The sequence below is a fragment of the Eurosta solidaginis genome, chromosome 1 (assembly GCF_040869045.1).
Source record: "Eurosta solidaginis isolate ZX-2024a chromosome 1, ASM4086904v1, whole genome shotgun sequence".
Taxonomy (NCBI): Eukaryota; Metazoa; Arthropoda; class Insecta; order Diptera; family Tephritidae; genus Eurosta; species Eurosta solidaginis.
Genome location: NC_090319.1, coordinates 228,752,120 through 228,777,497, shown reverse-complemented (window position 1 = coordinate 228,777,497; position 25,378 = coordinate 228,752,120). Strand labels below are relative to the sequence as shown.

Genomic DNA, 25,378 nt, shown 5'->3' with positions numbered 1-25,378 from the left:
TAAGGTATATGCATGTGTTTGTAGTTTACAGTCTCCCACACACACATAAGCGTATAAGTAAATTCATCGGTGTGTGACATCTCATCTCTCGCTGCCTTGTATGTAAATGTTGCTCGTCGGAATGTGTACATATGTGTAGACGCAATTATTTATTCGTTTATGTAGATACATAATGATTGTATTATTGATGTGCATTCACGTCACTGCTTAGATCGGCTTAGAGCTGGCAGCACTCCTTAGTTTTGCTAATATTCGTAACACTGCCCTCCACCTAAGTCTGATCGTCCCGATCAGACAAATCTCTCGATCTAAACGCTGCTAGCATCGCCAAATGTACCACTCTTCTACTCCGTGGTTTCTCAATGCTTTGTATGCGGTAGATGGTATCACTGAGCTTCTTCACAATCTTGTACGGGCCTTCCCAACTGCACCGAAATTTGGATGGAACAACTTTCCGCCGGTGAGGGTTGTATAACAGTACCAAATCTCCCGCCAAGAAACTTTTCGAATTATTGTTCTCATGGTACCTGTGTTTCATCGTACCACTCAATACCCTGGTTCGTTCCTTTACACTCTGTTGTTTGGCCGATGAACTACTTCGTAGAGCTTGCGCTGGACGGATTTGCTTTGCATAATCAGTATCGTTCCCACGTTTCCCCACAGTAGTGCGCTCTGGATTGAAACTACCCTCGCATTCCTTCTCGAAAATTCGTTGCTTCATTTTCCTGCGTCTTTTAGGTTTTGTCAATGCCAGTGTTTCTCTCGCAGGTACTTTTGATTTTGATTTATTTGGCCCATTCGATCTATCAACCTTTGCCTTCGACTTTCGTGGTCTTTGTCGAGTCTTTTCCACCAGTACCCGATTACTGCTGCACCCTTTTTCCAAACTACAGTTAAGTGGTATGTCCTGGTTCTTATAGCGCATAATTTTTCTCCGCATATCGATCCTGATGTCATGGTCAACCAAGAAGTCCACTCCCAATATGACTTCATCAACGATCTCCGCCACAACGAATTTGTGTAGAACCATGACCTTCCCAATTAGGACTTCACATATTACTTCTCCCTGAACTTGGTTATATTCGCCTGTGACCGTACGCAACCTCGCTCCAGGTAATGACTTTATTCCCCTGTAGACCAAATCAGATCGAATCAAGGAATGAGATGCCCCCGTATCTACAGTCAGTACACGCTCTTTACCATCCACATTCCCTCTGATGGTAAGACTGCTTGATTTCCTTCCAATCTGCGACACAGATATCACAGGACATTCAACAGCCGGGGCAATTTTTCGTTCTTTACTTTCGACACGCTCTTGCTCATTTCCGCCAGCTTTGCGTTTACGGCCACCCACATTGTTGGAACTATTAGGACCAAGATCGCAATGACGTGCAATGTGACCTGGGTTGCCGCACTTGAAACATTTAATAACTCCGGCATTCTTCTGTTGAGATCCCCTTAGTGCTTCCAAAATTGTGTCTACCCACTCCGGCGTTTCTACTTCCACACGATGAGCTTTGTATGCTGGTTTACTCAATAGTGAGGCCGTTTCCTGAGTCAATGCATGTGATACCGTTTCAGCAAATGTCAGCTTTGGGTTTGCGTATGTAGCTCGCTTCGTTTCCACGTCCCGTATGCCATTTTTGAAACTCTGGATTTTTACCCTTTCAGTGTATTCCACGGGTGCGTCCGCATTTGCAAGATGAGCCAATCTTTCAATATCTGAAGCAAACTCCTGCAATGTCTCATTTGCTTTTTGGTAGCGGTTTTGCAACTCAATTTGGAATATCTGTTTCCTATGCTCGCTTCCGTAACGTTTCTCTAAAGCGCTCATCAATGTTTCGTAATGGTTCCGCTCGTACTCTGGGATGGTCTGTAAGATTTCCGCGGCAGGCCCTTTCAGTGCCACGAACAGAGCTGCAACTTTATCTTCAGCATTCCATTGGTTCACTGCTGCGGTCTTCTCAAACTGTAGCTTAAAGACCTGAAAAGGAACAGAACCGTCAAAGGATGGTGTCTTTACCTTTGGATTACTCGCTGAAACAGCTGGGCGATTTAGTTGTAACTGCTCCATACGACCTTTTAAATCATCTACTTCTGCCTGAAATTGAGCCATTTTTGCATCCTGCGCTTCCAGTTTTGATGATACCTGTTCCAAAATTTCTGCCGACATTTCAGACATACGTGCCTCTTGCGCTTCCAATTGAGATGCCATATATGTCTTTTGATCTTCCAGTTGAGATGACACTTGCGACGTCATTTCTGAAATACGTGCCCCCTGTGATTCCAGTTGGGATGCCATATATGTCTTCTGCTCTGCCAGTTGAGTTTCCATCTTGGATGTAATACGTGTCTCCTGTGACTCCAGTTGGGATGTTATATTTGTCTTTTGTTCTTCCAGTTGTGATGACATGTTCGTGGATATTTGTGATGACATTTCGGTCATTTGTGCCGATATTGCAGCCAATATCATGTTCAAGTCTGTGTTTGTAACTGTCTGCGATGTTTCGTTTTTCTCTTCAATTTTTGTTGTTGTTTCGTCCCCATCAGGATAAAAGACAAACTCGTCCACATCAATTCCTTGCGACTCCATTACCTCTCGTAGCCGTGCTTGAAGTTCGATCTTATTTCCGGTTGTATTTAATCCACGGTTCTCCAACTCCTTTTTCAGTTGCTGGATCTTCAATTCACTGAACTTTGCCATGTCCAAGTTGTATTCCCAATCTTCGGAATTTATTCAACAATTCCTCTTCTGACACCAATTGTAACGAATTTACTTCAAATCCTCTTATTTGCAATCCTTTGCTAAGTTCGAATCACTAAACTGTTGAATAAATAACTCCAATATTGAATAATGGAAAAATGGCCTTTATTAAAGTACTTCACAATAACACTTATACTTTGCTACTCGCTGGCTTAATAACCAAACTGATTGATAACGCAAATGAAACTCTACTATTGGCCGCCAGATCGCGTGCTTAATCAGTAACTGATTGATAGCTCAACTCAAACTGAATTACTTCTTACTCGCCTGCATCGCTTTTATAGTTTACGCTGCATACTTCTAGGCTCTTCGATTTCCAGAAGTTACTAGTTGTTTCGGCTACAAAATCGCCAGCCACAACTACGTGCACAAATTATTGCTCTCTCTTGTGACAACTCAGATAAGGTATATGCATGTGTTTGTAGTTTACAGTCTCCCACACACACATAAGCGTATAAGTAAATTCATCGGTTTGTGACATCTCATCTCTCGCTGCCTTGTATGTAAATGTTGCTCGTCGGAATGTGTACATATGTGTAGACGCAATTATTTATTCGTTTATGTAGATACATAATGATTGTATTATTGATGTGCATTCACGTTACTGCTTAGATCGGCTTAGAGCTGGCAGCACTCCTTAGTTTTGCTAATATTCGTAACAATATATTTTAATTAATTGATAGAACAGCTGATTTCTGTTGATATTTGATAAGATACTTTTATATTGGTTGCGCAAGGTGCGCACGGGTCCGGCTCGTATATATTATTTCTAATTGCTGTTTTTATGTACGGGTCCCTTTTTCGCTCTTATTTGGAATCCACTATAAATAAAGTTTTGGTTGTAAAGATGGAGATTCGGGCTATTAGCGAGCTTTGGGCAATTTTGGTCGTAGAGCTTTTGTTTAGCTATATTTTATTAGTAAATTTAATAGCCTTGTTTAATATAATTTGATAATTTTGATTGAGCTTTAGGCCAGATTATTGAATAAAACTTCTTTTTTAGTAGTATTCAAAATATATTTATTTTTCGATATTTCGACTTCAATCTGAAGTCATCATCAAGAATCTACGAAAAGAAAACAATTAACATTTTTAAATATACAAAATACGACTTACACATATGGATATGTATGATCGACTGAACAGAAATTATGACAACATAATTTTAGTAAAAACAAAAGAGCGAAAAATATAAATAAAGATAAATCAAAAACTCCCGCGAATATAAACAATTTCATGTACCGCAAGTGTAAACAAAAAACATATGTATACAATAAAAAATGTGTCAACAAAAGTTAAAAATATATATATATATATATATATATATATATATATATATATATGTATGTACGTATTTAATGTATGTTATGCTCTCAGCATTGCTAGAGTTATTGTTCCAGCTTAAGTTTAGTGAGTGTGCTTAACTGACAGCAGCGTGATGTTGTTGTTTTAAGACCAAATTTCTGTAGGTTTGTGCACAATGGTCTACATCTGATTTAAAATTCATTTTTATATCATTAGGGGTGTTCAAAATGTGTAAGGTTTCTAAAATAAAGCGCTTATTATAATGTTTTTCATGTTCCAGAATGGTTACGTTTTCAAAATCTGGATACTGTCCCGTGTATTTGCAATGCGCAGCCAATGCTGTCTTGTTTTCTGGATTATTATTTCTCAATTTAATATTCGATTTGTGGGCGGAAAGCCTCGTCTTTAGTTTAAGTTTAGTTGTCCCTACATATACTTGTTCGCATACGTGGGACCCGTCGCCGTTGCATGGAATTTTGTACACCACGTTGGATTTCTCATGATTTGGTATTTTGTCCTTTAAATTACTATAAATTGGTCGTAGAGTGTTGTTGTAAGTAAACGCGATTTCACATTTCTCTTTGTCATATAAATTTGAACCCTTGATTCTTTCAGACACTCCCGGGATATATGTCATTGATTTATAAATTTTATCACCTTTCTCGGTTGTATTATTATTGGCGTTCGCTGTGTGATGTTTGTGAATCAGTTTGTTTATAAGGGACCTGGGAAAAGAATTTTGTTCCAGGGTTTTCTAATTATGGCTATGTTTTTGTTGTGAAACATCTTATCACTTATGTTAAGAACCCTTCTTATAAAATTTTTCGCTATGTTCAAAATAGTGTTGGGTGCGTGTTTCGAATTATAATTGATAAGTCTACCCGAAGCTGTTTGTTTTTTATACCAATCAATGTATAACTTATTATTATTTTTAATTATTAATGTGTCAAGGTAGGGAAGTCTGTTGTTTTTCTCCACTTCCATAGCAAATCGTATGGATTTGTAATATGTATTAAGTAGTTTAAGCATGTTTTCCATTTCGCTCGTTTTGACGATGGCAAATAAGTCGTCAACGTATTTGGTTAGCAATCGGGGTTTGCTTTTTGATTCCATCTCGAATCTTGTTAGCAGTTCATCTAAAACAATGTCAGCTATCACTGGGGAGGCTGGAGATCCCATTGGCATACCTGATCGTTGTTCGTAAATTTTGTCGTTGTATTTAAGATATCTATTGTCCCTCACGGAAAATTTTAATATGTTGATGAATAATCCTTTTGTTACACATGTGTGCTCTTTAATGTCAGTCCACCTGGAGGCAATGATGTCGATAGCCGCATCCACGGGAATGCTGGGAAACAAAGAAACCACGTCAAACGACACCAAACTCTCATCATCGTAAATGTATGTGTCTTTAACTTTTTCTTTGAACTCTGTGGAATCTTTGGCATTGTATTTCGAAGATTTTGTAATATTTTTAAGTATACGGACTACATATTTAAAAATATTACAAAATCTTCGAAGTACAATGTCAAAGATTCCACAGAGTTCAAAGGAAAAGTTAAAGACACATACATTTACGATGATGAGAGTTTGGTGTCGTTTGACGTGGTTTCTTTGTTTCCCAGCATTCCCGTGGATGCGGCTATCGACATCATTGCCTCCAAGTTTTATTCAATAATCTGGCCTAAAGCTCAATCAAAATTATCAAATTATATTTTATTAAAATAATTTGTTAAAAATACACGATTGTGAGCACACAAAGAAATCTATTTGTACTATGGCACTATTGTGAATATTTTCACTGCATTACTGGCACGTGCTATCATACGCTATATGGCAGCGCAAGCTGTAAGTTTTAACTGATTGATAGTACAGCTGATTTTTGTTGATATTTGATAAGATACTTTTATATTGGTTGCGCAAGGTGCGCACGGGTCCGGCTCGTATATATTATTTCTAATTACTGTTTTTATGTATGTACTAGCGAGCTTTGGGCAATTTTGGTCGTAGTGCTTTTGTTTAGCTATATTTTATTAAAATAATTTGTTAAAAATAACGATTGTGAGCACACAAAGAAATATATTTGTACTCTGGCACTATTGTGAATATTTGCACTGCATTACCGTCAGTTGCTACCATAAGCCAGATGGCAGCGCAAGCTGTAAATTTTAATTAATTGATAGAACAGCTGATTTCTGTTGATATTTGATAAGCGACTTTTATATTGGTTGCGCAATATGCGCACGGGTCCGACTCGTATCAATAAACATACATCAAAGCGGAAGTGAAAATAACACAAACCATATTAAAACAAAAACAATTACAACAAAATTGGCAAGACGAAACAAGATTAGTAAAACGGCAATAATGAATGCGTAATCAAGCAACAACAATAACAAACGGTAAGAATAACAACAACAAATCAAAATAAGAAAGTAATGGTGAGCTGTATCACATTATTGAGAACTATTTATATAAATTTTCATATACTTTAATTGTATATATATAGCTATATTAATTAAAATCTATCTAAAATTACAATTTAATACATTTTAAAGAGTTGTAAACTCTATTCTCTAAGTTTCAAAGAATATTTTGTATTTAATAACGTAGAGTTTTGAAAGTTATTTTAAAAATAAATTTTTGACATTCCATTTCAATTATACTTCGCACGCCACCAAACGACAGACACACATCTACAACAACACATCGGGTGAACGATTCGCTTATTGATTTAGAAGGCGTTTCTTCACAAAATGACCTAATAATTCCATTTGCGAACCAAAATAATAAAACCGGGGGTTTTGTACCCTCACAACATATACCTATTTTTTCATTTTTACATACATGTTATACAGTGATTGAATTTAACTCTGAATTTAACATTTATACATTTTTATGACATGAATTATATCTTTATGAATTACACGTCAAAATACATATATGCGGTTGTATATTGAATTATTATTTACTAAATTGAAGGACAAACCAGACTTGCGCACTTTTGCACGCAAGCAAAATATTTACATTTTTCGCCCACATAAATTTCAAATATAGGTCACCCTAACATACACTAAAACATTTGGAAGGGAAGTGGAAACGCACAAAAACATAAAATTGCGCCGGGCAACCAACCCTTTGTGCATCCAATGCACTCAGCTACAAATACAACATACATAATAATTTGGATAAACGAAGATCAGCAGCAAAAGTCGCCAAAATAAGCGCCGCTACTAATTGGAACTTTTCTATACATACTTACACACGAGCATACGACACAGCAACGCACGCCGTAAGCAGAAGTCGAAAGCATCAAGCGAGGCCAACGCACCACCAGAAACAAGCGACAGCGAACATACGCATTAACACAAATGATTGAATTCAATAGGTAAACCGAAGATTGGCAAACACGGTAGGCATACAACAAATGTATGTAAGAGATTAGGTACATTATTGTTCGTTATGTATATTAGGGCTCCCGAAAATTGGGATACAAATGCCGGGATAGCAGATTATCCTACATGATCGAAAGTATGCATATATATATATATATACATACATAGGTACAAACCATAGGCATGATAATGGAAGAAGGGAAAACGTATGTTAGCATATAAGAGTATGTATATACTAATAGAATCCAGCGAAAGTAGATTTTTGCATTTCCACCTTTTATAATTGCTATAATTCTTATTGTAAAATTACTGACTGCCTGCGCGCAGTCCTACATAATTTTATAACGGAGGAATTATTACTGATGAATTGTTTTTAGGAAATAACCGTCCGCCGGCGTATGAAATCGTATATAAGGGCGAAACATTAGCTTGTAAGATCAGAAGCTAGGAGATAGGCATATGAGTCAATGGGCTTCTACCACTGACCAGAACACGACCTGAAGGTTTATACTTCATTTCGTGATTAGTTTTATATTCAGTAGGAGGTTTCTACTCCCACTGACGGAGAGCTTAGCAGAGGGGTTCTACCTCAACTACTCTTATCTAGACAAGGACAGAGAATAGGAGTAGCTATTAAGGACATTGAATTTTTAAATAAACCTTATAACGTTTTTAGGAACTCTTTTGTTTATTTATTTCAATCGGAATAGGTTCTCCCACCAACTATAGGAACCCTGGACGGACCGGGCATACCTCAGCAAAAATAAGTCCGTCACAACTTCCTCAGTTTTGGACAAGTTTTCAAACAAAAAAAATTACTCAAGAAAGAACTAACTTCGAGTATATTATTACTGCATTACCTCAGGAAGTCATTATGACCATTTTAGATTTTATTCAAAATCCGCCGAAAATAAATAAATATTCTGCATTAAAAAAATATTTGATTAAAAAACATTCCTTAAGCGAGAATGCGAAGTTAGATAAAGCGTTGTCCGATTCTGAAATGGGTGATCGTAAGCCTTCAGTATTTTACCGATCTCTAGTTCTGCTTTCTGGTTCTAAATTCACCCAAGAAATTTTAAAGAAATTTTGGATGCGTAAATTACCAAAAAATTTGAATGTAATTTTAACAAGCTCAAATTCCAATGACTTAAATGATTTAACTAAACTAGCTGATAACGTTTAGGAAATTATCAACAAAAATGAAATTGCTTTGGTAAATTGTTCTCAAAATTCAAAAGGAGAAAACTACGTTATTACTAATTTGGTTAAGACAACATCTTTGATTTGTGAAAATTTTCAAAAACTATCTTTAGAATTAAGTGAAATTAGGAAAGAAATTAGTAAGAATTATTCAAGATCACGTTCAACAAGTAGTAGTTTTAGAAGTCCTGTTAGATATCTCCTGATAATCCCAACTGGTTATGTAGACATCACTGCAAGTTCGGAAATAAAGCTAGGAGATGTGAAGAACCGTGCGTTTGTGAAAAATGGTAATCCAACAAACTAAAATGTTCCGTTGTTGCAGCGACGAATAACGGAATTTCCGAAGCATCAACTCGTCGCTTATTTGACAAAGAAAAATTTAAGTTTTTGGTTGATAGTGGGGCAGAAATTTCAGTGCTTCAAGTATCAAAATTCCCGTGTACAAAAAAATCATCAGATATTATATTAACGGCAGCTAACGGTTCAACGATTTGTACATTGGGAAAAAACTTGTAAATGTTAATTTATGTTTAAGGCGAGAATTTCCTTTTGTGTTTTTGGTCGCTGATATAGCGAAACCGATTAGAGGCGCGAACTTTTAGGCAAATATGGACTTCTCATTGATATAAAAAGCAAATGTTTAGTAGATCCATTAACAGATTTATCTGTTAATACAATTTCGTACTATTGTAATATCTCACAAAATTTTTTTCGGTAGAAGATCAATACAAAAAATTGTATAGCTGAGCCAAATTATTCGAAACCGTTTAAACATACCACAGTTCATAGACTTGTTGCAGAAGGCAACCTTCCTTTCTCAAAGCCAAGAAGTCTAGACTCAATCAAATTTAATGTAGCTAAAACTGAATCTGATTTTCCTGTAAAAACTGGAAGTTGTAGATCATCAAGTTCCTCTGTAGCATCACCACTTCATTTAGTACCAAAACAAGAGAGTAATGATTGGCGTCCCCGTGGTGATTTTAGAAGATTTAATACTGTTACTGTTTCTGACCGCTATCCTTTACCACATATTCAGCATTTTCATATGAATCTAAGTTCAAAAAGATATTTTCAAACTTAGATCTTGTACTTCCAATGGCAGAAGAAGATATTTATAAAACGGCGATTACTACTCCTTTTGGCATGTTTGAGTTAATTTGAATGCCTTTCTTTAAAGATCTCCGTATAATTTTTGAACGTTTGTCTGAATATGGTTTGAATGTTAACCAAATAAATGCATTTTCGGTGTTACTAGAATTTATTTTCTAGGGCATAGTATTTCTGAATTAGGTATACGAGAGTTGCTATTTATATTTTGAGCCTACTAATGAAAATACAGTAATTTAATATCGAAAATGGCTTTATTGTTTTTCGAAGTATTTTCCATGATAATGAATACACTTTTGCATGCGTTCAAACCAATTTTCGTAGCACTTTTTCCACTCCGATTGAGGTATCTCCAAAACATGGTTTTTGAATGCGTCAACGGCTTCTTCAGGCGCCGAAAAACGTTGGCCACGCAATTTATTCTTGGTTTGCGGAAATAAAAAGTAGTAAATTGTCGCCAAATTAGGGCTGTACGGAGGGTGACTCATTAATTCGACGTTTTGGCCAGTCAAATAGACGGTTGTTTCAGCCGATGTCTGAGAGCTGGCATTGTCATGATGAAGAATGATCCTTCGCAAATGGTTGTGTACCATTCGGAATTCATCGTTCTTCATTGCTCTAATGGCACGGTAGCCACATGTCCATTTATTCCGAAGAAACAGGCGATCATTTGCTTCGAAGTGCTCCGCGCACGAATCACTTTTGTCGGATTTGGCACCCATACAGTAGATTGCTGTTTTGTTTCGGACTCATACGCATATATCCAAGATTCACCACCTGCGTAGATGTTATATACAGCTTTTGATGCACCGCGATTGTATTTCTTGAGCATTTCTTGGCACCAAATTACACGAGCATCTTTTTGAGCTTTTGTCAAATTATGCGGGATCCAACGCGAAAAATTTTTTTCACGGCTAATTGATCATGCAATATCTTATTGATGCTCGTCATACTAATGCCCAGGGATAACTAAATGTAACGATAAGTCGTATGACGATCTTGCCATATAAGTTCGCGCACAGCGTCAATGTTTTGTTGCACAACAACTGATTTTGGACGACCTTCACGACTTTCGTCCCTGAGCGAACGGCGGCCACAATGGAATTCGTTATACCAGCGTTTCACAGTGGCAAAGGATGGGACTCCATCACCAAAAGTGGAAGTAAGTTGTTGAAAGCACTCCTGTCTTGATAATCCACGTCGAAAGTCGTAAAAATCATCGCACGACAATTTTCACAAGTTAATTCCATTTCTTCGCTAAGATACAATTTTTAAGATACTGTAAACAACACAAGTTGTGCTCAAATGTCAAAATTTTTTGAAGAAGGTTATGCTTAAAAACGTCAAACTTTCAATTGAAAACGTCAGATGGTGTCGCGACGCGTCAAACAATTGCCAAGGCTCAAAATATAAATAGCAATTCTCCTACGCCCATCTTAAAATATAATAAAGACTATTCGAGATTTTGAACTACCAAAATCTATTAAACAAGCACAAAAATTTATTGGTATGGTTAACTATTAAAAAAAATGTAAGGCGTGATAACCTCCGAAGAGATCTAAGGCCGAGCTTCTCTTCCAATTTGCGTCGTGCTCCTCTTGATTTTCCCTACAAATTGGCCGGACGGGACCTACATGTTTTATGCCGACTCCGAACGGCATCTGCAAAGCAGATGAGTTTTCACTGAGAGCTTTCCATGGCAGAAATACACCCGGAGCGCTTGCCAAACACTGCCGAGGGGCGACCCCGCTTAGAAAAATTTTCTTCTAATTTAAAAACCTTATTTCTAATTTTTGATGTTGCTTTACCCGGGGTGCGAACCCAGGGCATACGGTGTGGTAGGCGGAGCACGCTACCATCACACCACGGGGGCCGCCAACTATTACCATAGATATATTTCACAGTTAGCAGAATTTACTGGAGTTATATATGATTTAATTAATAAATCAAGTAAAAACCGAGAGTCGGAAACTGTCGGATTTCTATCTCAGATACTCTAAAATTATTGTTTAGATCTTTCTGTGCCAAATAGAGGGTTGTTCCATCAAAAATTTTTTTTATAAGTTCTGGTCGAAATAAGTAAAGAAAGAACTGAATGGTAATCTCAAGCTCCAAGATATCAATGAATCGTTTTCAGTAAACGACAGCTGCTCTGAGCTCAGCTCTAAACTCATTTTCTTCCAAAGTAACGGTAGCTTTTCAGTTTTTTGTCGCTTTGAAGTCTGAAGTACTTGTGATCTCTGACCGAAATGGGGCGACTTCTACCGCTTCTTCATGAATGAAGTTACGGTCCTCATCGTTCACGTACTCCAGTAATTTATCCACAAAAGAGTCTTCATTCAGCTCTCCGAAATCTGAGATCAAATCTGGGTCGAATTCAGGGTCAGCCAAACTATCATCATCAAAGTCGAGGGCATCTTCACTTGCGTAATCGTCATGGAGGGCGCAGGCGATCTCGCTGTCAGTGAGAGATCGTAGTCGACGAGACATCCTAAAAAAAATTATAAGTAACGCAGTCACGGTTTTCATGCAAGATATTTCCTCTTTTCGCATAATGTAGCCTACAAGACACAAACACTAAACACCACACATTGACAAAATACTGAGGATATATCTAGAAAAAAATAGTGTCACAATACTCTGAACTCTTACCTTATATATTTTTACAAAAAATATCCACAATATCCTCAACAACTATTTATTTTTTTTTTTTTGATATTTATATTTAGCACTTGCACAGTGTACGAAATTTTTCACTTCACCGAAAATATCACTTACTTTGAAAAGGCTAACGGTACTTTATGAGCAAACACATGTTTCGTTGAAAGAATGAAACGTAGACTACAGTCTACAATGCTTAACAAAACGAAAAAATAATTGCTGCGTGAATTTACGAAGCTTAAATGGTATGTTGCGTGTGGTCTACAGTATGCTACAGAGGGTTAACTGTAGATGCATCCAATACGGCAGTCGCTGGTGTTCTACAACACGAATTTAACAATAAGTCTGAGTCTCTCGCATTTTATTCGAAGAAACTTTCTCCAGCTGAAATGAAATATAGTGCTTTTGACAGAGGACTGTTAGCAATTTATCTTAATATTAAACATTTTCGGTACCTATTAGAAGGAAGAGAATTTTCGCTCTCAATTCAAAAACTGAACGTAGTCCACGACAAACCAGACATCTTGAATTTGTTGCACAATTTACAAGTGATATTCAGCATATTACTGGACAAGCAAATATGGTAGCCGATACTTTATCTAGGGCATTTGAAATAGAGGCAAATCAAAATACAGAACTTAGTTTTTAAATTTTAGAAAAGGAACACCAACAAGATGAACTAAACAATCTTTTATCTCAACAATCATTTCAGAATTTAAAATTAGTTAAAATTCCTGTTTTAAATTTCAATATATGGTGTGAATCATCCGGAGATTGTAATGTGACAAATTGATAAAAGAGTGTTTAGACTTTGGAAGTCTGATCAGTAATCATTTTATTAAAGAAATTCATTACTATTTATACAGAAGTTCTTAACCTATGCATATATACATACTTACATTAATATTTACATACTAAAGGTGCATGACTCAATAGTGAGGAATGCTTGTCAGCAAATTATTGACCTACATATTGTCAATATGATTCCCGCTTGAGCAGTTTGGTATGACGCATAAATGCATTAGGTGACTTTTTTGCGTTTGTAATGTTAAGCGTGTTTGAAATGGGGGGAATTCCACGCGATACTACACATCGGCCTTTTAAGTGAGCGTATATAATTTTATGCTTAATTATAGACGGTCACACCAATGTCATAAGTGTGCCGTGTTGAATCATTTTTCGTTGAATGACCCAGTCAACTTGCTTGTTACCAAATAATTTTTGCATTCAGTTGTAATTTATTTCATAGTGGTAACTTGATATTATAAGATTATATGTTTTCTTTTTGCTTTTATTCGTTTGCATTTGCTTTACATACCATGCCCGTTATGCTCATGCTCGCTTTTTCATAATAAGCTGACTTTTGCTATATTTTTTTTTGTGTTTTCGTATATTTGCTATAATGAGTAATTTTGACTATATTTTTTCTTTGTGCAAAATTTTGTGTTTTTTTTTTGTGGTTGAGTGCTTACGATTATGAGAAATGTTTTGTATTAAGTGGTTTTTTATTTATTTACTTATACTTATTACACAATCGGCTTTAAATGTGTGCACCCACAAATCCGCTTGTCTCTAGAAATTATTTTCTAATATTTATGTATTTGTAATAATTTGTACAAATATGAAGCTGGGAAAAAAAAATTGTTTTCAATTTGCTTAGATACAAATTATTATTAAATAACCGAATAAATTGGAATATTTATAGTGTGATAGTTTTGGTTTTTTTTTTTCGAATCCATTGTGGTTATTAGCAAATGTTCTATACTGTTTTAAACCTATTCTTATGAGTTATATGTGTAGGTTAAAGTAAAAATGTTTCCTATTCTATTCTACCGGAGTTGAAGTAAAAAATATTTTTCCTAAAATTATGACTTCTCTAAAAATTTGGTTTCCTATCTTAAGCATCTCATACTTATATCTATTTTTCCTTTTTGTTTCTTTTCTTTTTTTTTTCTAACTTTAGTTATTTTTATTAAATAACGGCTTTTCATTGTTATTTCATTTTATTAGGGTTACATTAAACTTGGTAAAAAAAAATCTGTTCCTATTATACGGAAATTTATAATATGAAATATGTCACTAATTATTAATGCAGTAATTTAGGAGCTGTGATTCACGGAAGAGCAAGGTAGTTTATATTAGTTGTAGTAGTTTAGCTAGTTAGCGGAAGGGGGGTACATTGGATGCAAAATTTATTCGATCTTTTAATTTATTTTTCATATTTTTCCAGCAATTTATTTGATGTTATTTGTCATGCGATTTCTGCCGCGGCCACCAAGGCAGAATCGTCATGACTTTTATGAAGAATTATTTTTATTTTTCCGGGATTGTCACATGCACAACCTCTTCGGTTAGTGCAATTATTTGATCTTAGAGAACTTGGGTACCAATTATTATTTTAAAAATTCGCATACTGCAGTAAATATTCAATTCTTAACCACCAATTTTTCCCTCAATACAACTGTGTTTTTCCTTATAAATTTCAAGTCCTGGATTGCCGGCTTATTTCAGCCTGGTCGAATATTGTCCTAAGTCAATAACTTCCTCAACAATCTGGTCGCTTGAAAATTTTCTACGCTACCATTTTTCTATCCTAAGATGAAAACGAGCGCGACTAGTCTTTTATTGCAAATTTATATAGCGCTTTATTATATATATATATATATATATATATATATATATAGGTTCTCTTTGTGACTTTTCTTCATTTTTGTTGTTAATATTGGCTGGTTGTAAAAAATTTTTTTCATATGTCCACTGACGCAAATTTTACCAGGGCTGTTTTATAAATCTTTTTCTTTGACAGCCTTCAAGGATGTTATCTTGATAACTTCCATGGAAACTACTACTGTGAAGTATGCAAATTATTGATTTTCCATTAAATTTGGGCAGGTCTAATGAAGCTGCCTTTAATGTCGTTTGCGACATTTTGAGGGTGCTGTGTAAAGGTTTATTTTTAATTATTTGTTGCTCTTCCTCAGCCTTGGGTTTGGAAATTTGGGAAGGAGAAAAAAGAAAATTTTTAGACGCGCTATTGCACGTTTTTCAATTGGCTATATTTGAGTTTCATATAGTTTTTAAGAATAGCGGCTATCGCTATGATTAATAGCCCTATCGTGCATATTAAAGCACCTAGCCAAATGTGTGTAGTTTTTGTGTCCACTTGGGCTTGTGGCTCATATTTTACCAATTTGTTGTCAACTATTTCTTCTTCAGAGGTTTCTTTGCCGAATTCATAGCCAGCTATCGCTATCATTATGCCTTGGGCTATTTTTGTCCACCAAGACATTTCGATTGAAAAAGAAAATTCAAGAAAAAAAAATTTGCTAATTTACGCTTTAATTTTAATCTTTATTCAAACATTCCATTTTACTCTTGACCTTTATTTGTTTTTACCTTATTATTTATTAGGTATTTTAACAATTTATTTCTAAAATGTTAATTTTTGTTTTACTTTAGTATTGTTTCATTTCTAATTTACATATTTAAAATTTTTCCTTAAAAAATTTTCTAATTTTGTTTTTTCACATTAATAGGTAAGTACACTTTTATTTTCTTTTGTTTAATTAATTTTACAAAGTAATTAAGATTGGATTCCTATGCTATTTCAACTTTTTTTTGCGCCATTTTGGGCTAAAAAAATGTTCTGTTTTTGAAAAGCATCAGTTAACAATTGAAATCTTTAATGGCTACAAATGGAACCAGAGATTGGTATGGTGAGCTACCTCTAATACTGTTAGGCTTGCGATAAACATTTAAATAAGATATTTCGACTACACCGGCTGAAATGGTTCTTGGACAAAATTTACGGTTGCCCTTTGAGCTTATTGTTCCAACATTTGAAAATTCATCATGAAATGAAATTTTGGGTAAATTACGTGAAAAATTTAGAAATGTTCATTCGAGTTTAAATCATCACAACTCCAATGTTGGTATTTACGTTCCGAGAGATTTACAAACATGTAAATTTGTTTTTGTTCGTTTAATTAATAAGCGTTCTTTACAACAACCATATGAAGGTCCATACATGGTAATTGAAAAAAAAAAACCAGAAGTTTTTTAAAATTGAAATTGACAATGAAATCAAAACTATCCCGATAAACAGGCTAAAACCAGCGATTATTGAAACGGTACCTAACAACAATTTCAGACGTGTATTTAAAGTTTGACGCTTAGCAGTCCATATAAAGTTTAAACGTAAACGTCTATAGATGTAAAAAAAACAGCTAATATTGCACAATCATATAGACAATTATTAACAAAGATCGGACAGTGTAATACTCCACGTTAGGTGGTAAATACGTGAAAAATAAATGTATGTATTTAGTTTAAAAATATATTATTTGATTTACAACTAATAAATAAATTGTATGCTTTTATGTTGTTTAGTTGCTTTGAAAACGATCACCGAAAGTAATTGAAATATATTGGCAAAACAAAGTTTAAAAATGTATTATTTGATTTACAACTAATAAATAAATTGTATGCTTTTATGTTGTTTAGTTGCCCTGAAGACGATTAGCGAAAGTAATTGAAATACATATATTGGCAAAACAAAAACCGTAGTGTTTTATTGTTTATTGCTGAACTAACAATATCTTGACCTCGAGCCAGCATTACTGAGAGATATTGAAATGATATTCAGTAGAATGTCATAAGGAGGCATCCACGGCAGTTGTGAACGGAATTTTTACAGGTTGTAACCCTGCTCCAATTGCGTCTGCATGGAAGTGTACGTTAATATGGAAAATTTTATCTCTCTTAGTGGTCACAATTGGAGTCAGTTATCGTGAAAAAGGAATAGGTGGCGTAACTTGTTACGCACCGGGCAACCTATGCGTTTCAGGTCCAATTAATGATACTCATAATAGTTATTTCGGTAGTAGCTAGGGCAGAAATGCTATATTAATATTACATAAAAATTTTATTTTACTAACTTGCAATACACCAAGTCCCTAAAAAATTATTGTGGATACGAGTGAGTGTTTATGGGTGTATATGTGGAAGTTTGTTGCGATTTTCTTTTTATTGACATTAGAGAAAAATTACAAAGTTTACAAACGGCGATGGTAACTAGGACATGTTTCTGAATTTCACTTCTTCATCAGCTAGCTTTTCGGGAGCTGAGTATTGAACTCGAAATCTCCAACATTCATAGTTTTTACTAGTGTAAAGGCAGATGCCTTTATCCACTCAGCCATTTGAATGCCCGTTGCTTGCTTTGAAATTGTCTTCCATCGCCGCTTGTAAACTTTGTAATTTTTCTCTAATATCAATAACAAAAAGCAATATGAGCATGCCTCGCTAATTAAATACAGATAATGATTTTTTAATGTATTATATCTGTATGTTAAACGGACCGTATATTGATAATATCTAAAACTAGACCTCTCTTTTTCAGTCTGCTATCAAAGGCATTCAAATGGGTGGCTTAAATATTGTGTCAATCACTGACACCACACCTGTATCTTGGAACCCACCGCGAGGAAGAAAGCAAAGAAGTTTATAAAAAATTGGTGAAAACGTATGGACGCATAATTGCTGAAGCTCTGCAGTAACAACTAAATACAGTAGGGGTACAAGTAATTTGAAGGGCCAACTTTTATCATAGTTTTACTTACTTGGTTATAACTTTGCTGTTAACTCAGTGATTTATAAGATAACTGATTTTACTAAGAATTAAAATGGTGGTGTATCTTATCTTATTCATTACACAAAATGAAGTACACGGTTAGAAATTTGAGCCTGAATTTTAAACCATTCATCAGTTTAAGCAATTTTCCAAACATTATTCTCGATTCGCTTCTCTGTTTCTAGTTTAGGGTTTGAACTTCAAACTCATCGGAATGTCTAAAATCCTAAAATTGTTATAAAATCAAACTAAAAAATTTTACAAAATCTAGAAATAGAAACATGTAAACACTTCTGGTTTAAAAAACAAAATCGAAAGGATAAACAAATTTTAATTTCTTGCTGTAAATCTGAAAATGGAAAAAATTTATTTGTGAAAAGTCGTGGTTGAACACTAGGCGGTCAGCGATGAGTCTTATCCCCTTCAGCAAATCGTGCACAAAACAAAACTGTTCCCACATTTGTGCGGAGGAGTAAGGAAAAACCTACATAGGATGGGTACGGCAAAACCCTTTGACTTATCAGCGGGGTTAGGATACATTACTGGTGTTCGATTGGTAATACGCGGAGCTTCTGAATCGGCGGTCTTACGTTTCTTACCAGTCCATCAGTGCCAGGATAAACGCGTTCGACTCGCCCCATCGGCCACATGACAGGCAGACGATTTTCTTCCAAGACAGGAACCATGTCGCCAAGTTTATGTTCTCGCACGGGCGGTACCATTTAGTACGTTTTTGGAGCGAGATAATATAGTCGTCCTTCCAGCGACGCCAGAAGGCCTGCCTTAGTTTTTGCTGTTGACCCCATACGGTTAGGCGGTCGTCATTGCATTTTATCACATCCTCTGCTTGTGGATGGTGCATTGAGGATCTTCCAACCAGGAAGTGGCCCGGTGTCAAAAAATCCAAGTCGTTGTGGTCGTCGGTTAAAGGTGATAGAGGCCGAGAATTTAAGCAAAATTCGATTTGCGTAAGCACTGTGTGTAGCTGGTTGGATGCAATATTTTCCTGCCCATGCCCTTCTCAAGTGGTATTTCATTGGCTTGACGCAAGCCTCCCACAACTCACCTTTGTGGGGAGCAGCGGGAGAATTAAAATGCCAGGTTCCAAGGTTGGTCAGTGCCGACAGTGGCATTTGATCTTTCCATTTCTGACGCACTCTTTGTAGCTCTTTGTTTGTGCCCCTCAAAATTTGTCCCATTATCGCTGCCAGATCGCGTTCCGAGGACGAGACAGGAGCTACTTCCTTGAAGTATGCTGGATGATCGGAAAATTTGCGGCTCTTGTTTCTAGCACCTTTGATGAAACGAAACACAAGAACTGTTGTACGAAGCAGTTTATTCAACGTGGAGCATTTTTGGACCAGGGGTTGGTCGTTTCCGATAGCTGAGTCTTCCTGCTGTGATATAGAAGGTTCAGCGAGGATTTACCTTGGACTCAGCCTCGTCAGCTTTGGAGTCGTGTGTGTAGAGACTGCTATTGGTTTGGATTGGCCATATATCCGGCTCCCTTGGATCCACAAGGGCCCGTTCCACCATAATGTCGAATCTTTCAGTTGGGAGGCAGCGCAACCTCTCGATAGAAGGTGAGCATGATTTCGACCCCCCAGGTACATGGCACCATTCGCTGATTGACGATGACGCCAAAATGCAGATCACCCGATGTGGTACAAATGGTTTGAGCGTCTGAGGATTCTTTTTTAGCCAAAAAAGCACAACGCTGGAGTCGCACCAATAAACCGTATCAATCTTCTCTATCCTACAAGCTTTTCTGACGAGCTTGCATAAATTTACACTCATGACTGCTGCCAGTAACTCCAGGCTAGGGATCGTCTGAGACTTGATTGGAGCTACCTTGGTTCCGGACGTGATCAGACGCACCATTACTGTTCCGTCTGTATTAATCCTCCATAAATATGTGGAGCTGCACTCTTATTGTTGTTGTTGTTGTAGCGATAAGAACACTCCCTGAAGGTCTTGGGGAGTGTTATCGATGTTGATGGTCCTTTGCCCGATACAGATCCGGTAAGTTCCGATAACAAGCACCATAAAGGTACTAGCCCGACGATCTCGGGAACGATTTGGTCATTCCGTTTTTGGCCAAGGTTGACAATTGGGTTGCAGAAGCTATATATTGCGCTGGCGTCCTCTTGAGACGGTTGCGCTACACAACGCCTTGAATCAATTTGGTATTTACTCTCTTAGAGAATGCTGTCCATCTAGGAACTGGGATGTCAATTAACCAGATAGTGCTCTTTTGAAAGCTTGATCACAACTGCAAAATAGTGTCTGGCATCACATCGTCCCAGCCCAAATGCATCTTCCAAATTTCCTGTATGATAATTTTGCCAGTCACGATGACAGGTGCATTCAGTCCGGTCGGAACATATATCTGAGCGATATCGCTAATAATTTGACGCTTGGTGAGTAATATGGCGCTATCAGCAGGATATTCCTCCACCCTTATATAGAGATTGGCCGATTTCGGGTCCCAAATCATGCCCAACACTCCTAAGTTGGCCTGAACCCTTAACCCCTTCGCGCAGTCGTTTTATTTCTGTTCCTACGATATTTGTTTTGCTTTTTTTTCAAAACGTTAAAAATACATCAAGTTGATAAACCATTAATTTTGAAATATTTGATCTTTATTTGAAAAATATTGTAGCTTTTCTGCTGGGAAAACATTTATTTATGATAGGCAGTAAAGCAGTTAAAACATAGTGCATTATTACATCCGGAGCAAATGTAATTTGTGCTTGTTTCCTTTTGTAGCGAAGTGCACCGTACGCAACTACGTCGAGAAGACCCCTTTAATGGTAAACGATCGCCTATATTCAATAACTAAGTGCGTGTACGTTAAGCTGGTCTTCCGCCAGTTCGACGAGTTTTTATTTTTTGTGTTTTGTTCCTTCCGAAATCAGTAACTCAGCTAACGGTACTATGAACTGTATCAACGACGTTTTTTTGCGATTTAGGTCGCTGTGAACAATCCAAGCATTTACAGTGGAAAGTATCAGAACTTTGAAAAATACTTTTTTCCACCACCTCTGGGATATTCGATTTAGATCGTATACAGCTCATTTTTGATCAGACACGTCTACGCCGCCAATTATACGATTGTAGTCCACAACAGCTAAGGGACAATCAACTTCTTTCTTTTTACCATCCTTTTGCTTCTTTACGTTGGATATTATTGATTTGTGGCAGTTAGAAACAACCAATATACCATCACAGCTTATACTTTGGCCGGATACAAGACGCGACTCGAACTCCGGAGTTTCTTTTCGATTTCGCATATATGTTCTAACGGCCGTAAAAGGAATAGATTTCAATAATGAAATTGATGTGAAAAATCGGTCGAATGCAATAGCTTCTTCCTTATCGCGGATAGTGCCAGCTAATTTTGTAATAACCCTTTCCCCAAGTGAGCCAGCAAGATTTGGAGTGATCCCTTTACCTGTGTACACATTCAAATCGTACTTATATCCGGTATTTGCATCGCATCGAATTTTGACACCGCGCTTGATTGGTTTCATAGGCATGTATTGTTTTAGACTAGACCGACCTTTTAATTTGGCCATACATTCGTCGATGTATTGAAATGAACTGTCACTTCTGATACGCATGAAGCTGTTTTTCATGCATGCAATGACTTCAGCAATGTAATCTTTTGGAGCATTGTTTAGTTTGTCGCAATCATTCAAATATAATTTCGAAGAAAGAAATGTGAAGCGATCGCGAGAAATACTATTTCTTATCATTTCATTTCCCATGGACGCATGTTTGCTCCAATAATCATGTAAAGACGGCAAATGATTATAGTGCATGCACCTAGGAATGACAATATCATCCGTTAGGCCCCTATTAGCGTTTATCTCTCATTTCAGTTTTCTTATTCGCGGGTTTGTACATTACGCGATGAAAATGCATAAACTTTCTGAATACATTGAATTGGGTAGCATCTCGGGGTAAAGTTACCTGAACTTGCGGACCCCTTTCCAAAGGCATTTCAAATTTCGGTTCAAAGCTTACCTCTTCTGTTATGTTAGTCCAGGTAGCAACGGAAACTGCTTCATTCGCGTCATTTTCACATAGTTCTTCTTCCTCTTGGGAAAAGACACCTAAGTTGTTTTCAGGCTGTTTTTTTGTCGTTCGATTCAGAATAGGGAGCCATTTTCGCCTGCTCCTGTTATATTTTCTTCGTCAGACGAAGGGCTGAAATCTTCATCGTCGGAGATTTCGTTCAATATATCTGCCACCTCTTTTTCTGTGTACTACCTTCTCGACATCTATTAAAAACAATATTCGGACAAATAAATCCCATATACATATTGGAACAATATATCCCACGAATTGAAAATTGTATACAACTCACCGTTCTGTATATTTTTTAAATACTTTAGGTAAAATTCAAGCAAGAGTTATCAAAATCTACACTATTTTGCTTTACACAACGTTGCTAACGGTAAATACGTACTTTTGACAACTTTTGTCATGCCAGATCAGCGAAATTTTCAACCTTGCTGTGCCAGACTTGACCAGTACTACCAAATGCCATATATTTTTTATATGATAAGGGATTTTTATTATAAACAAAACCCAAATCTTGTATTGGGACATTGCAGATACAAGTTTTCATTCATAAAAAAAAATATTAAAGGTTCGCTTCGAGCTCAAGGCCAGAACAATAATTTTTTTTTATTGGTGATTATTGTTTTTTTATTTTTTATTTTTCTATAATTGAAAAATTGTATTTTGTTTTTGGAATAGTAAGTAGACAATTTTTCAGACAACCTGCCATAGCTGCGCAGATATATCCATTTCGAAGGGTGCTAAGCCTTCCATTTAGCTATACAGCGGTGGTTTGTTTGACTGATAAATTGCTACTTCTATTCCTTTTTACCTACTGTATTTAATCACCGTTGCGCCATCTGTTGCAAATCACTGATAATGCTGAATTTGTTTATAGTCAATTACTTTGTTTGACATTCCCATGTGCTCATGGTTTATTAACAGTTGTTTTTGTCTTATCGGCCTATTGATAAATAAATTTTCTTTCCAGCTTAAAACTATTTTCTTACGCTTATAAAAATTATGAGAACAACGTTAATTTGCAGCTTTGATTTTTAAAACAACTTCAAAAATGTTTTCGTAAAAGCTCGAGAGGTTTCAAAAATAAAACTTTCATTTTTAATTAAAAATTAATTAATTAATGCAAAAGTAATCGTAGAAAATGCCTACTTCGAGAACCTTAAACTGATATGTATTGGAACGATTTTCCGTCATCCCTTGTCAAATTTGATTTCGAGTCAATCCGGTTTCAGCGTTGTATCTTCTTCAGTGTCATTTAAGTTCTCGAAAACGAAACGAAAAATTTGACAGGGTATGACGGCAGCAGGCATTAAACAGTTGTGGAGCTTAAAGTTTTTAAAGTACAAGTACCCGCAAAAGTACACAAAAGCACTACGACGAAGAAAACTACTCTCATCGACTGCAACATTAATATCGAATTGTAAATTTTGAAATAAACTTGTGGAGGACTCGTGCAATCTTGGAACAGTTTGCCAAGAAGTGTCTATAACTAAATTATCATTCCAAGCATTGGTAATTACATTATTTGCAAACGATTACATATTATCTTCATGCAAAAGTTCACAATTTCCTTTATCAACACCGCAAATATATCCTATCCCCCAAGCTTGCCGGAGAAGGTATGAAAATCGCTGAGGAGTTATTCTTAAATCAAATCCTCCACCTCTACGTATATGACCAAAGAAGTTTTCTATCTTGTCCGAGCTTAACTTTCTAGTCATCAAGTAGGTGAAGCCTGCATTTGACAAAATATTCCAGAAATACTGCAAACTGTTAATATTTTGGATCCACCCTTTGATAAAGGAACAATTATTTGTTGTTATTTCCTTTGTCATCGTAAACTTCTATAGAATTCAAAAGTTGCTCGGCTTCCTCAAGAAAACTTATTTGATCATGAGAGGTTGTGAAGGGTTTCTTAAAACTTCCAACCGCTCCAAAGACTATACTATTAAAAATGTTAAACAATTTGACAAAGAAAAGTACAAATTCAGCCGTGTTAAAAAATCTTCCTGAAACAGAGTTGTTAAGATGTCCAGAGCCATATATAGCAAACATGGCGCTTGCCACGGAATTGCTAAAAACTTGGGAAGCTAATTTAACACTCATTGTCGAAATTAGCTTATGTGTACAAGATATATCATACCGGACACCTTGCTCGTATAAATGGACAATATCCAGCCAGTCTACAGGCCGACAATAAAAACTGACACTGTTTTTAATTTTTTCCAAGCAGTTTCGGGTACTTTTAAGAAGATGAGGATAACCGAAAAAGTGATTTTCTCGCCATTTACTTCGAAATAGGGCCTATCTTTTGTAACTCCCACTATATTTGAAAAGCTAACAAAATTTTTACCTTGGTCGGTGAAAATTTTACAGGAGCGGAGGCCAATACTCTCAAGCTGCGTTATAGCTTTGAAAATATATTGCTTAATAGTTTCGCCTCTGCACGTTCTGTGCACAAAAAGTATACTAAAGGAATTGTCCAAGACTTCGCGGCTATTCCTTGTACAAGTAGTGTTAAAACACTAGAAGCTACTCTGGAGGTACGATTTTCATCATCATAATCCTCCAGCTCTATAATACAATCTCTACTTCTATCGTACTGCAAGTGGACTTTCAGAGACATCTCGTCACAGTAAATGGAAACGTATTTTTGCGCTTCTGAGTTGCTACGCCTTTATGCTGCTAGAGCTACAGCCAGGTTTAGATTATTAATATTATTATTTATTTCTTCTTACAGCTTATACTAAGCCCAGCTTATATCTATATATAGTAGTTAATAAATAAACGTAATTAAGTTATTTATATGAGTCTTTTGACTGCCCAAATGGAGGAGAGATAGGTAGCAGACGAATGACACCAACGCAAGGATCGTACCAGTTGTATCTGACGCTGTTAACGTATTTATAGTGCGAAGGCAACATCTGAACGGCGATGCACTTATTAGGTGGAGTGATGCGTTACAGGATGAGCTTCGGCTACTTTTTGCATACGTGGGAAAGCTGCCTAGTGCTAGCGTGGAGTACTCGAGATGTATGCAATGCTATTGGTGATTCGAAAGTTTGCCCACCTTGCACTAGAATGGCAGTGTTCTACAGTAATTGTACAATTTGTGTTTAAATTCCCTTATGTTACTAGATTTTACTTTATTGGGTAATTCATAGTAGAATTTTAGTCCTTTATACTACAAATTACATTTGACTGAGCAGCGAGCATATC

At 36.3% G+C, this 25,378-nt stretch overlaps 1 protein-coding gene across 2 annotated transcripts in view; it reads left to right on the top strand.

The window, feature by feature from the left end:
* mRpS11 (mitochondrial ribosomal protein S11) overlaps positions 1-18,123 on the top strand; it is a 170,072-nt gene extending 151,949 nt beyond the window's left edge. For both annotated transcript variants that reach the window (XM_067760209.1, XM_067760207.1), the window contains one exon: positions 17,840-18,123. In XM_067760209.1, coding sequence (XP_067616310.1) covers positions 17,840-17,947 — 108 coding nt within the window. In that variant the 3' untranslated portion in view covers positions 17,948-18,123. The remainder of the gene's footprint in view (positions 1-17,839) is intronic.
* The last annotated feature ends 7,255 nt before the right edge of the window (positions 18,124-25,378 follow it).